Raw genomic sequence first — 12,103 nt, 5'->3', positions numbered from 1 at the left:
AACACAGCGGCGTTCACCTCTCTCTATGACCTGTGATAGAAATCTCAAATGGAACTGAGAAAAACAACACACCAAAAGGACAAAAACAAGTCAGTGATGAAGGAGGAGAGCGATTAAATAAAAGATAGACAACGAGAGTAGACCTCAGACTGGCATTCACTCCCTTGGGAGCTCCAGAAATCAGAAATCAAGATCAGTAAGTAACACAACTACTGTAGTGTCTATACACGGATGATTCAGCAGGAGCAAGAGTTGTGCTGTAATAAGAATTCCTGCCCTGAAAAACACCACTACTGCACACAATGAAAATGTGTATTCCTGTGACATGGGTTTTTTTCAAACAAGGTTTTTATTAAGACACAATAGCAATCGTGCCTGAGTCCTTACTGATTTCTTTCAACTGCTGCGACTTGAAGGTTGTCTGTTGCCTTTATAAATAGTTTAATTGGTAAATGTGTGCGTATAGGTGGAGACAGATAACACACAAGATGACAAAGCAAACAGTAGCCCTAGCTCTGTACTTTTCTTTTGCACTACAAAGGACTCTCTTTTAGAAGTCCAACAACAACGATATGTTTACTGAGCTGCTACTAGAGAAACAAATATGAGCAGTGAAGAAGCCCTATTGTGTGTCTCCTCCAGAAGAACTGAAGTGAAGTTGCCTTGTTGACTTCCAAAGCATCATTTGGTGACCATGTTAGAATTGTTTCCATTTTCCTACCTCGTCTGACATCTCCTACGATGTGCTCACGGACGTTGACCAATAGGATAACACGGCATAAAATATACAGACATAAACATGGCGAGGATAAAGAGGGATGCTGCTGCTGTGAGGTGGAACAGTGACACCGAAGAACGCCTCATTGAGCTTCACTAACAGAACCTCTGCCTCTTTGACGTCTCCTCAAGGGACTAGCACGAGGAATAGCGAAGGCACTTCAGCAACTCAGTGAGTAATGACTGACAACTCCTCGCCCCGCCCTCCCTCATGACCTATGAACTTGCGCAGTGTTGTGAACAATGATTGGTCAGGGTTGCCAATCCTTGAGTTGCCAGTCCCCCCCCGAACAACACACGGCAAGAATCCGTGGCACTGTGACTGATTATCTGACCATGGTGACCATCGTTTTAGAGAAAAATATTGTGTAGTCTGATCCCGGCATGAGAGAGTGTGTGTGTGAGTCTGTGCAATGCACCGAATACATCGTAGTATAGTATGGTAGTAGTCATTATATAGTATAATAGTTTCATATTTTCAAAAGAGTGAGTTAGGAATAACATTTGTCTCGCATTTAATTTAGTTTGTTGCGTGTTTGTTTGCCACTCTATTTTCACTATATAACCACTGAAAAACAGTACCTGTGTGTGTGTGTGTGTATACACACTATGTTTGAGCTTCTAATGAAGACAAATATTTACCGACACTTTCTTCTTGTTTACAGTCATTTACATGAATGCGAATGTATATGGGATATGACAAAAAAAGGACAACCCTTAAATCTGTGCACGTTGAAATTTTGTGCTGAAAAAGTTAGGCACACCAGTGCTTAGCCTGGAGTGCTGTGTGCATATGTGTAATGGAGATTACTGGCAATGGCATCAAGATGTGTATCACGTCAGCCCCAGTGACTCACAGACACACATCCCTGGTGGAAATGAGTCCCTCTATCTGAAAATGAGTATACATTTAAAAAAAAAAGCACTTTTTTTAATCCGTCTTCCCCCAATGTCAACGTAACACTTATGCTACTTGTATTCCCTGTGGGCAGCCTCTCTATCACCTTTGCCTCACTTACTTGCTCATGGTGACATGTGGGTAGCAGAGCCTGTCTCCATCAAGTGGGTGGACCACTAAATTTGGCGTGATATTACTGAATCCGAACGTGAATCAAACACGGCCTGGCGACACACACACCCGTCTATGTCAGCATCAAATGATAAAGGCTGTTTGTGACTTACAGTAACTGTGCGGTGGCACAAACCTTGTCCCTCCACAGCAGCTGCAATTGCTCGACATAAGTCCATCAAAGAGCTGCTCCTGCCCGGAGTAGAGGGCAGCTGAAAAATTGATGCTGCTAGCATGGCACTTTCTGAACACAGTAAATTGTCAGGATGGCAAAAAGAATATAACCTTATATGGATACGTGCTGTGTGTGTGAATTGGTTTGTGTAAAGCGAGAGTGTGACACAGTTAGGAATTGTCAAAATATGCATTCATCAAAAGAACCCACAAGGTCAGCACTGTTTTTCCTCATACACACACACACACACACGCACACACTCGACAGACTTGACACATTATACTCAGCTGAATTTCATATCGCTCACATTATAAACAAAAGTCTGTCTTGTCACGTCTATCTTAATATGATACTCACAAGGCATTAAAATTGATAGGTCACTGTTCATTGTTCACTTGCTGCCCGGAGGGGATCAGTAAAAAATGTGTCTGTATGCAGCAACGATACATTTTTTAACATCAAAATAAAAAAATGTAGACACGGAACAATTTGTTCTGTCACACAGAACTAACAACTAAAACTTCATCACACTGTTCTCCCAAGTGGAAAAAAAAAACTCTACTAGCAGGTTTCCGCATACATTTTAAAACACTTCAGCATATTAGAGCAATATAAAACAATAATGTGTGATAGTATAATAACTGAATTATTATTAAAATATGTTCCCGGATAACCAAGGACTGAGGATTTGAGCATTTGTGTGTATACAGCAGCAGCACAGGGGCAGACGGGGTGTTTTAAGGAGATGAATGAACAGAACGTTACGTTGTGTAAATCGCATTGGGGAAAAAAAAGAATCAATTTGTGACCAACGGTGTTGATTTTGTCGGCACACTTTTATCAATGTAGGGGAAACTCTGGAAATGTTTGGTGCACCAGTGGGACCAAAGAAATAATTAACACTGGGTGTGGGAATCACCAGATACACCACAAAACGATATTATCATGATATTGCAAAATACTATGTTGTAGTATGCAGGGAGCACTTGACACCATCGAATGGACTGAAATGTTCATTGATTTTTTATGCCAATCCAAAAAAGGTTTAATGTTCATTTGGAACATCAGTTAAAAAAAATGTATGGTTAAAAAGAATTTATACTTGGTGCTTCAAAAGCGAACAAAAAATATCGCGATACTTCAAAATATTGATTTATCCCACCAATCCTAATTCGCACTCTAAAGATTTTTTTGTCTGCAACCAAATGGGTCGCTATTTTAGAGCCCTGTACACACCATTACTTGTAGTTTCTTTTTAATGAAAGGTTTTATTTGAAGATTAAGTCCACATATTCTGGAGAATATGTCTAAAGCAGTGCAAACATGGGTGTTCAAACCATCAGACTTTGGTAGTTTCCTGGTTTAAATATGGCTTAAAATGTGGAGAAGCAGGGGCTTATAAGTCCTGCGGCGGCGGCTGTTGCTGCTGCTGCTGCTCTGATAGCTTTGCTGAATAATGGTTGTGAATGCCTCAATGTCGAGCTCAGAACATACTCAGTCTACAGTGGCACTTAGTTCTTTAAGTAAATCAAACCTTGGAGGAGAGCAGCCTCTTCACTGCTGTGACTTAAACCCAGCAAGCCAGCCAAGCTTCTTCTGTCTCCGTCTGTCTATCTGTCTCTCTCTTATACACACACATACACAAATGAATGTCAAAACACGCACTGTAACTGTCAATGGCCCCGATATATAATCTTGATTCTGTGTGTTACCAGTAATGTAGCACTTTTAAGTAAGCATAATAATTAAGCACCGTATACTGTTTTTGAATGTTGGCAGCATGCAACATTCAGCTTTGTAAGATGTTGGGAAACGAATATTACGTACAAGTACACCGAGCAAAGTCTGAGCGTTGCATTTGAGTGCTGTCGTTCATTGTGGTTGCTGTTCTTCACATTCATGATTTATTAACCTTTCGTTTTGTGAAAAGCTCAGAGTTCAGCGATGTGCTATATTTCACAGGCTTTACTTGAACGCAGCACTAAACACAGCAAGTAACCGAGCCAAGTGATCATTGGAGAAAATGAGTCAAGGTGTCCACCTGAAGGTGACCCTGCCACTTAACTTGCAAAAAAAGCCCTTTCAAGTAATTCAATATATAGATAGTGCACGCCAGTTTTTTTCCTGACACCATGGCCGACACATGTGCATGCCTTAAGAGTTCACGTGAACCATTGCCTGCACAATACATACAGCTTACTGTAGCATAGGATATATAAGCACACAGCCAGTGAAGGCATGAATGAATATTTCTGCCATAGTCAACCAATTACACGAGGCACCACAGGCTGAGTGTATGTTATCTAGATGCTGTAACACGGCTCCGTCAGGATGGAGCAGATTCACCTCTCACGCTGATTTCACAATCGGAGGAGTCATTTTGCTCAAAACTCTAATCCAATTCTTTCACCCCTTTTCTCTGGGACTTGAAAGACAATCCATCTGTTCCTGCTGGCGGCCGTTCAATCACCTCACCTTCTGTTGTGTGGGCTGGAGGTGAGTTAAATGTTTCTACCACTGCAATGACAGCTGGGGGAGTCAGGGATGGCGGTGGCATCTCACCGCTATAAAGATCGCGGCTGGAGTCCTAATTCATCACCCCAGGCATCATCGGGTGGCATTACAATATGATAATGTAGCGACGCGGTGCCCGCGCCGTCACCTCACTCTCCCTCTTTCATCTCTCTCTTTCTTCCCTCCATCCCTCCTCTCATCTGCCACCCCCTGGAAAGCCTGTAAGCTCCCCTCTGTGATATGCACCTTGCTGCCAGTACGTGGGGTCGAAGCTAATGCTGGAATTGGGTGAGGATTGCATGTAGTTGCATGTTTCTGGCTGCGACTGACATATGATTAGCCTGTATCGTTGACAGCGGTGCCACTAATCGCATGTAGGTTTCCACCTAAACTGGAGCATCACGTTCTGACATTGCTTCACATGGAATAATAATCATAACAACCGGAAAAGCTGGTGTTGCTTTTGTGGAGGAATTTTGCACAGTTGGGATTTCACAATGAGGATGAACTGATGTTGGATAGATGTTGATTTGGTATCTCTAGTTCATTGGCCAATTCCTTTTTGGGTATTTTACTTGTGTCATACTTTCAAACCTTACCCCATGTGACGGATACGTCAGCCATCCCCAGTCTCCTGAGATTGTTGTGGTGTCCAGAAGATTGACTGTGGAGATACGGAAAAACAGCAGAAGTTAGTCGTGAACTTTTTTTTTACCGTCCAACTCCCACACATCCTTTCCTTCCTAACCATTCTCTGTGGGCTCTGGCACTTGACAGAGTCATACACACATACACACATACGGGTTCATCTGTCTGACAGGTGTGACTGATGAGGTGGGCAACGCTGAGGCAGGTGCCACAGTGCATGGTTTCCCCTTGACCGTGTTCACCTTCCGAGCTGAAACCTCAGCGGTCCGCACTCGGAATAAAACAGGAAACAAAACATTACCGTTAAATGTGCAGCGTTAAGTACAAACTCGGCGGCAACGAGCCGGACGTCACGGTGAAATATCAAGTGTGCTGCGGAGTTTCTTTTTTCCTCAACTGTGCAAACCTACCACCAAGGCCGCTGAATTTCCCGCATCAACAACAAAATCTAACTATATCTCCCTGTGGCCATAACCTACATCCCAAGAGAATTTCCTCAAATTGTATCTTTTCCTTTTGAGTAAAGCTGTTCACAGACAGACACACATACAAATGTCAGACTGCAACACCAGCACCGCTCTGTGGAAGCACCGTTTTGTTCTTTTTTTTCCCCAAAAAATGTTGGAAGTGAAATATATGCATTTATATACATTTCAAGTCAGATAAAAAAAAAAGGAACAGTAATGTCAGCTATAGCAATAGAACCAGGCAGACAAGAGCAACATAATCTATAAACAATACAGACTGGCATTATATTGCCAGTTGGTTATTTATTCACCCCACAAATGCAATCCTGTTATTACTAGAAAATGTTTGGCAGCAATATACACACTGGCCATGCTAAATGACCACTGATTAAGTTCTGTCTATTGTTTCCTTCAATTTGTATCTCTTATCTTGGTTGATTTATATTCAGATATTAAAAATCCTGTAATATGTGCAAATGTTGACTTAAAGCAACATTTTTTACATTTTTAACAGCTTCAGAATTGTGTTGATGGCTCACTGATTTGTTATAGGGAAAAAAAGAGCCTTTTTCCTTCCCATTCTGCAGCTACATTTCTGTCCTTGCACTATGTAAGTTTAGTGAGTGGGTGGGGACACTGAGAGAATTATGAAACTTAGTTCTTTTATTGAGTATTTGTATGAGGACTATTGATATGGCAACATTTCTGTGAGCAAACCTGAGACCTGGACACCTACTCAGCCTGAAAACATGTCTGGGACAGAAGGAGAAACTAACTGTAGCCAATAAAGGCTCACCTTATACAATCTATAACCGCTTATGAATATATCTTCCACTTTATCTCACCATTAGCCTTTTTCAGGTCGAAACTGAGGTTTGTAAACCGCTCACTCTGCTTTGAGAAACCAGCATGTTTCGCATAGACTCATTTGGAAAAGTTTACGTAGCTCAGGTCAATCCAGACAAATGATTTCAAAGGATGAGGTAACATATTTGAACTCACTGCTAAAGGCAATGTTATCAAGGCGTCAACACATGCAACTACACGTCAACAAACCTAAACTATCCTAAGTCCGAGACTCAAACTGCCAGAATCAGGCGCATCTTCATCTTCCATCCTCCGTGTTTGCTACGGTGACAGCATGTCAAGAAAAGGTTCCCCGGTGTTGTTTTAAGTTGTAACAACTTCATTTTATACATATGTGTGTTCTCTGCACAGAGCTATTTTGCATCTGTATGCACCCACAAACTTCATATGCATCCGAAATGCAGTTCACATCCAGTGCAAATGAGTGATAGCATATTACAAGAAAGGATGAAAAGATGAGTAAAAAAAAATATGAAGAACTCAGAGAATCATTAATTCTGGCCCGCTGGCATTGTCCATATCCTCCATAATAACAGGTGTTTGTGAGTGTATATACAGCATGCATCTTTCCCATTCAACACTTAATGCGATCTCTGCCCCAGGGCTGCTTGTCAGGCAGCCAAGTGATGTTCCTCACATTAGAATGAGTTTAACAAAATGTTTCACACTTCTTAGCTTCCCTTCTCTCATCCTTCTTCTTTCTGTCTGACATTTGCTCCCTTCCCCGTCTCTACTGCATGTTAAAGCGCCAACGGGCGACGCTTTCGCCTCACAAAGCGGGAAGCGAACCGCGTGGCCTGGCCTCCTCTCCCTCAGTTGGCCGACTTCACGTCCACATAGGTTTTTGCATTTTATTGATGCTGAACGAGATTTCATGTCAGCACTTAGAGATCATCAAACCTCAAAACAGAAAGTTAAAGTTGTAAATGTTGATTTTGAAGAGTTTCATGGATGTCACGCTGTCCACAGGCAAGAGTTAATAGTTGATTCATATTATTCTGATTTAAACAAAATCACAAGAACCACCCACCGAGGTTGATAGGTGAATTCCTACAAAAGTATTTTCACTTTTGACTTTTCACTTAAATTCTATTGCATATATTGGGCAGAAAAACCAATAACTTAATTTTTCTCTGAAAGGAAAGGAAAGGAAAGTTGAACCACTCTACAGACCACTCTATGAGGCAGCAATTCATATCATACTATTGCCTTAAGACTGGACTGACGGTTTAACAAGCATCTGCTTGATCATACAGCTGAAATGATTTTAAGTCTAAAATACATTTGTTTCTGATTAAAACTGCTGCCACTAAAATACTTAAGTTAAAATGTGCATTAAATAGCGCAGATATCAGTGATCCAGAGTGTTTGCTTAATGGCACTGGTCTCTCAGTCTTAGGACTCTGACAGTGAATGGAGAAGAAACTTTTCCAGTGTCCTACAACACATTTATCCAATGAGGAGTGAGTATTCCACAGAAAAATGGTCCTCTCCACTCATCCGGCTATTTATAGATATACTGTAGAATAAATGGTAACATACAGACATTGTCAACAGCAGCTTTCAAATAGCTGGTTGCTAATATAAGTTGATATTTAATGCTAGATTAGTTCAACACTAAATTTAGGCTAAATAGTAATGACATACAATTTGATACAAATACACAATAACTCTACTTTTCGTAAAGGGGTTAAACAACCCACAAGACAGAATGCAAATTCAAGCAAGTTTAAGTTTGGTGAGTTTAACAAGCTCTGCCCTAGGAGATCTAATTAGCTCCAGTAATTGAAAAATACCTACGTGGGCTGACAGAGCTTTAACACAAATGATGTTCTACAAAAAACAGCGATTTTGCAGATCACTTAATTGAAACTATTCCAGGGAGTGGTGATAGATGTCGGCCCGTCTGATGATAATGAACTTCCAGTGCTGAGACTCTTGTTAACTTGACATGCTCCATCTTAACGTACCAGCCTATGCACGAGCACACGAAAGACACGAGATCCCAACTGCGCTTGTCCCTGAAGTTGAGGACTGTTATGCATTTTCAATTTGTCATTTTTTTACGGATCAAGAAGTGTCTAAAAAAACAGTGACTGTGTGGTCTGTGGCAAACTGGTAGGCCAGGAAAGTGCTACATATCATATCAAATAAACAAACTTCAAAGTGACGTTTTCCTTCAAACTTCAAATGCCTTCACTTCTGCTTCTTCCTCTTATCCCACCCACAGTGATTGATAGACACGCCCTAATTAATTAAATAAGATTCCAGACCCTGGCAGGTCATCTAAGCATCTAAGTGTTCCAGTTTAGCTCTCATGACCATCTGTTTTTTTTTTTATTATTATTTCTTAGTCTGCTCTCTAGCCAAGTGATTTTGTTTTAACTTCTGCCCTATTTGACTTTCCAGCCTCTGATTTTTTTTTTTGCCTGAACCTTGATGTGTCGTGTCCTGCGTTTGAGTCTAAATGCACACAGTTGTTACAATAATAAAACTGGGTTGTACATGATGACGAGGTGATCAGGTGATCACAGGTGTGATTATATGATTAGAGGTCATGGAAGGCTGGAGAAGGCTAATTTTCATATTTAGACCACGGTAGTTTTACATTATACATATATATATATACATATATATATATGTATATATACATATACATATACATATATATATACATATATGTATACCAAGTATACTATGTATACTAAGATTGGATATGATTTTTTTGCTCTTCAATTCAAATAAATCCCTCCGCAAAGATGACAAAGCATCACTTATTCACTATCACTTATTCACTATCTTAAACAGTGAGGTTTTTGAACAGGTTTCTGTTGGACATTCAGGGTGATGTTAATATAGTATAATAAACAAGCCAAGTTATTTCTCTGACTAGAAGAATCTCAGTTGACTGCAGGGTCTGCAACGGGTGATGCGAGTCATGGACTTTCAGGGAGCAGCCACAGTAAAATGTTGTAATGGGGATGGAGTAGTCTTGTCTGCTGCAGCTCAACTTCATGATTCAGGCTAATAAGACAGGAGTATTTTTCCATGAAATATCTTGCCAAGTGGAGGCTAGTGATTTTGTAATTTCTCTGCGCGGCGACTGTTGCTTCTCGCAAACAGACACACACATGCACAAACACTCATGTGTTCCAATTAGCTGGTGTGTCACTCCTCCTAATTTGGGCACTGGGCCACTGAGGAGGGCAGTGGGTCAGAACACACAGACAGATGGCAGTGCCACCATCCTCTCATCCCTCCCCCATCAACCAGCCTTCTCTCTGCCTCTCCCTCCCTCAGGGCGCCGACGTCCCGTCGTCTCGTATTGATGATGCAGTGGCCCCTTGCGCTTTTACACCCAAGGTCACAAATGGATGCCGCCAATTACACTCCTCTGAGTGCTCTTCATCAGCCCAGCAAAGTGACATAACAAAAGCAGTGTGCTGACACGAATGGATTTAATAATTCTTCAACACACCCGGGGAATTTCGCTCTGCTACACTGTTATTATTAAAAGATGGGGGGAAAAAAGGACAAACAGATCCCCCTCGGAGAATCTGCAGACATGTAAAGTGATGTGTTATCACCGCAGCAAACCATGTAATGACTCACAAGCCAGTCCCAGTGGTGTTAATTTAATCTCCACTCAAATGAGAAATCTCTGTCTTTGAGGGTGGTGGGAGTCATTTATCTAATTTGCTCTACTTGTCTGAATTATGACTTGTGTACAGGCATTAGGGTTGAGAGGAATATCTGGAGATGTGATTTATTTGGGCAGGACCAGGGACTAAAGCAGAGAACAGGAAGCAAATGACGCTTTACCCACCATCATCTCCCACATCACTCTTCTTCTCCAGGTTCTCTCTCACCCCATGTTCACTTTCAGGTAAGGCTTTTATTTTTGCAGCTTAACCATTTAGTCTTATTTCAAATAATTTCCAAGTGTATTACATATTGTAAGGAACATATTTTCTGAATGAAACTAAATTTATGTTTACATGCATGTTAAAAGTCAGATTTTAGTCACACTAGAACAATAATTTGGTTCTCTTAATGTCATGTAAACCGACTAGGACTAGCTCGATTTTAGCCAGACTAACAAACCTGGATAATGTGAGTCATAGTCTGATTACTGATGCATACGCTTAGTCAGACTGGAGTCGGACTCCCCAGTCTTTGACACGGAAGGAGGAGGAGATGACATATAAACTGCAGTACTGTTGCCAGAAATCATACAACACAGCAGCCACAAGAGCCATGCTCCATCTAATTTGTATCATGATTAACAGCACGTTACATCTCACCGTCCATCTCATTGCTCACTGTGTGTTTTTCCGGGACGTAAAGGTCAACAAGAAACTGATTCAATATGCACTAAGTTACTGAGAGATACAGCGCCACCTATTGTGGTGGAGTCAGACAAAGTTGTCTGATTGCCTTAGCTTGAGTGTGATAGTGTTTTAAACCAGCAGTAAGCAAGATCTCCAGAAAAATCTCTGGTTGTTAATGAATGTTTTGGAATAGTCTTTAGCTCCTCTATCCAGATGAGCATGGAAAGACGCACTTTTAGAAGTCAGGGTTGCACGAAAATGAGTTAAAATGAAGTTGGCCAGATTAGAACTAACCCTAACCCTAACCCATGTGTAGCTCTGAGGTGACAGGGTGCAGAAACAGAGCTCCAACTATAAACATCTGCAGCAGTGAAGAGGTTAAAAAGTCTTCATTTGGTACTGGAGGTGGGCGGAGGGACCAAGTGCTTCTCCTTGAGGACACGGCGCTTGAAATTGAGTTTGTTCCCATTTCACAACATTCTTTTTATAACAGAATCACAAACAACCAATACCAGCCCTCCCCTTGTCCCCGACACCACCTCCTCCACCAATTTCTCCCCTCACCCTCTCTACCCGGCGCTCCTCCACATCTCAGAGAGCGGCAAATGAAAAAGCTATCCACTAACTTGAGGGCTTGTTTTTGCTCGCTCAGAGACTCGCTACATATTTCCCAAGGCAGCGGTCAACTTTCCTCCACCATTACTTCCTTGTCCTGCAACTCAATCAGGTCAGTAGGTGAGCAGGTGTGTGTTAGACACCCATCAAAATCAGCCAAATTCTTCTGAAATGCAGCAACACACACACACACACACAAACAGTTTCTCTTGAGCAGTGGTCTGTGCACTGAGCCTGCAACAGAGAGTGAGCAAGTGAGCGTATTTGTCGGAAGTCAACATGGAAGAATTATGAGCTGTGTTGAAGGAAGTGGAGTTTGTCTGCAGCACCTGCAGTGAGTCCATACAGCCGACAACATCGCTTTGAAGAAATACAGCGGGAGGAAGGATAAAGAAATGGCAGAGCAGATGCTCTCAGCCTCATTTCCACCCGAAAAGACATGGCTATAGAGTTTAAGGGCTGGGGGGTATGTATGTATACACACTCACACACACACACACTAATGGCACAGCTCTTGGGCTAGACAGGGACTAGGACAGGAGTGTTATTATCTCATCAACACCTCCTGTCTCTAACAAGCTTCTTCTTCTTTTCTCTCCCCTCTTGCTGCCTTTAACACTCCTCGTCAGCGCCACAAGCA

At 41.7% G+C, this 12,103-nt stretch overlaps 1 protein-coding gene across 5 annotated transcripts in view; it reads right to left on the bottom strand.

The window, feature by feature from the left end:
• epha8 (eph receptor A8) overlaps positions 1-12,103 on the bottom strand; it is a 102,888-nt gene that overhangs the window by 75,096 nt on the left and 15,689 nt on the right. For all 5 annotated transcript variants that reach the window (XM_058631596.1, XM_058631591.1, XM_058631592.1 and 2 more), the window contains exon 2: positions 5,135-5,199. In XM_058631596.1, the coding sequence (XP_058487579.1) occupies positions 5,135-5,199 (65 nt within the window). The remainder of the gene's footprint in view (positions 1-5,134; positions 5,200-12,103) is intronic.

Source organism: Solea solea, chromosome 6, assembly GCF_958295425.1.
Source record: "Solea solea chromosome 6, fSolSol10.1, whole genome shotgun sequence".
In the NCBI taxonomy this organism is placed as follows: domain Eukaryota; kingdom Metazoa; phylum Chordata; class Actinopteri; order Pleuronectiformes; family Soleidae; genus Solea; species Solea solea.
Note: the sequence above shows the minus strand (reverse complement) of the source record. Positions and strands in the feature narration are given on the sequence as shown.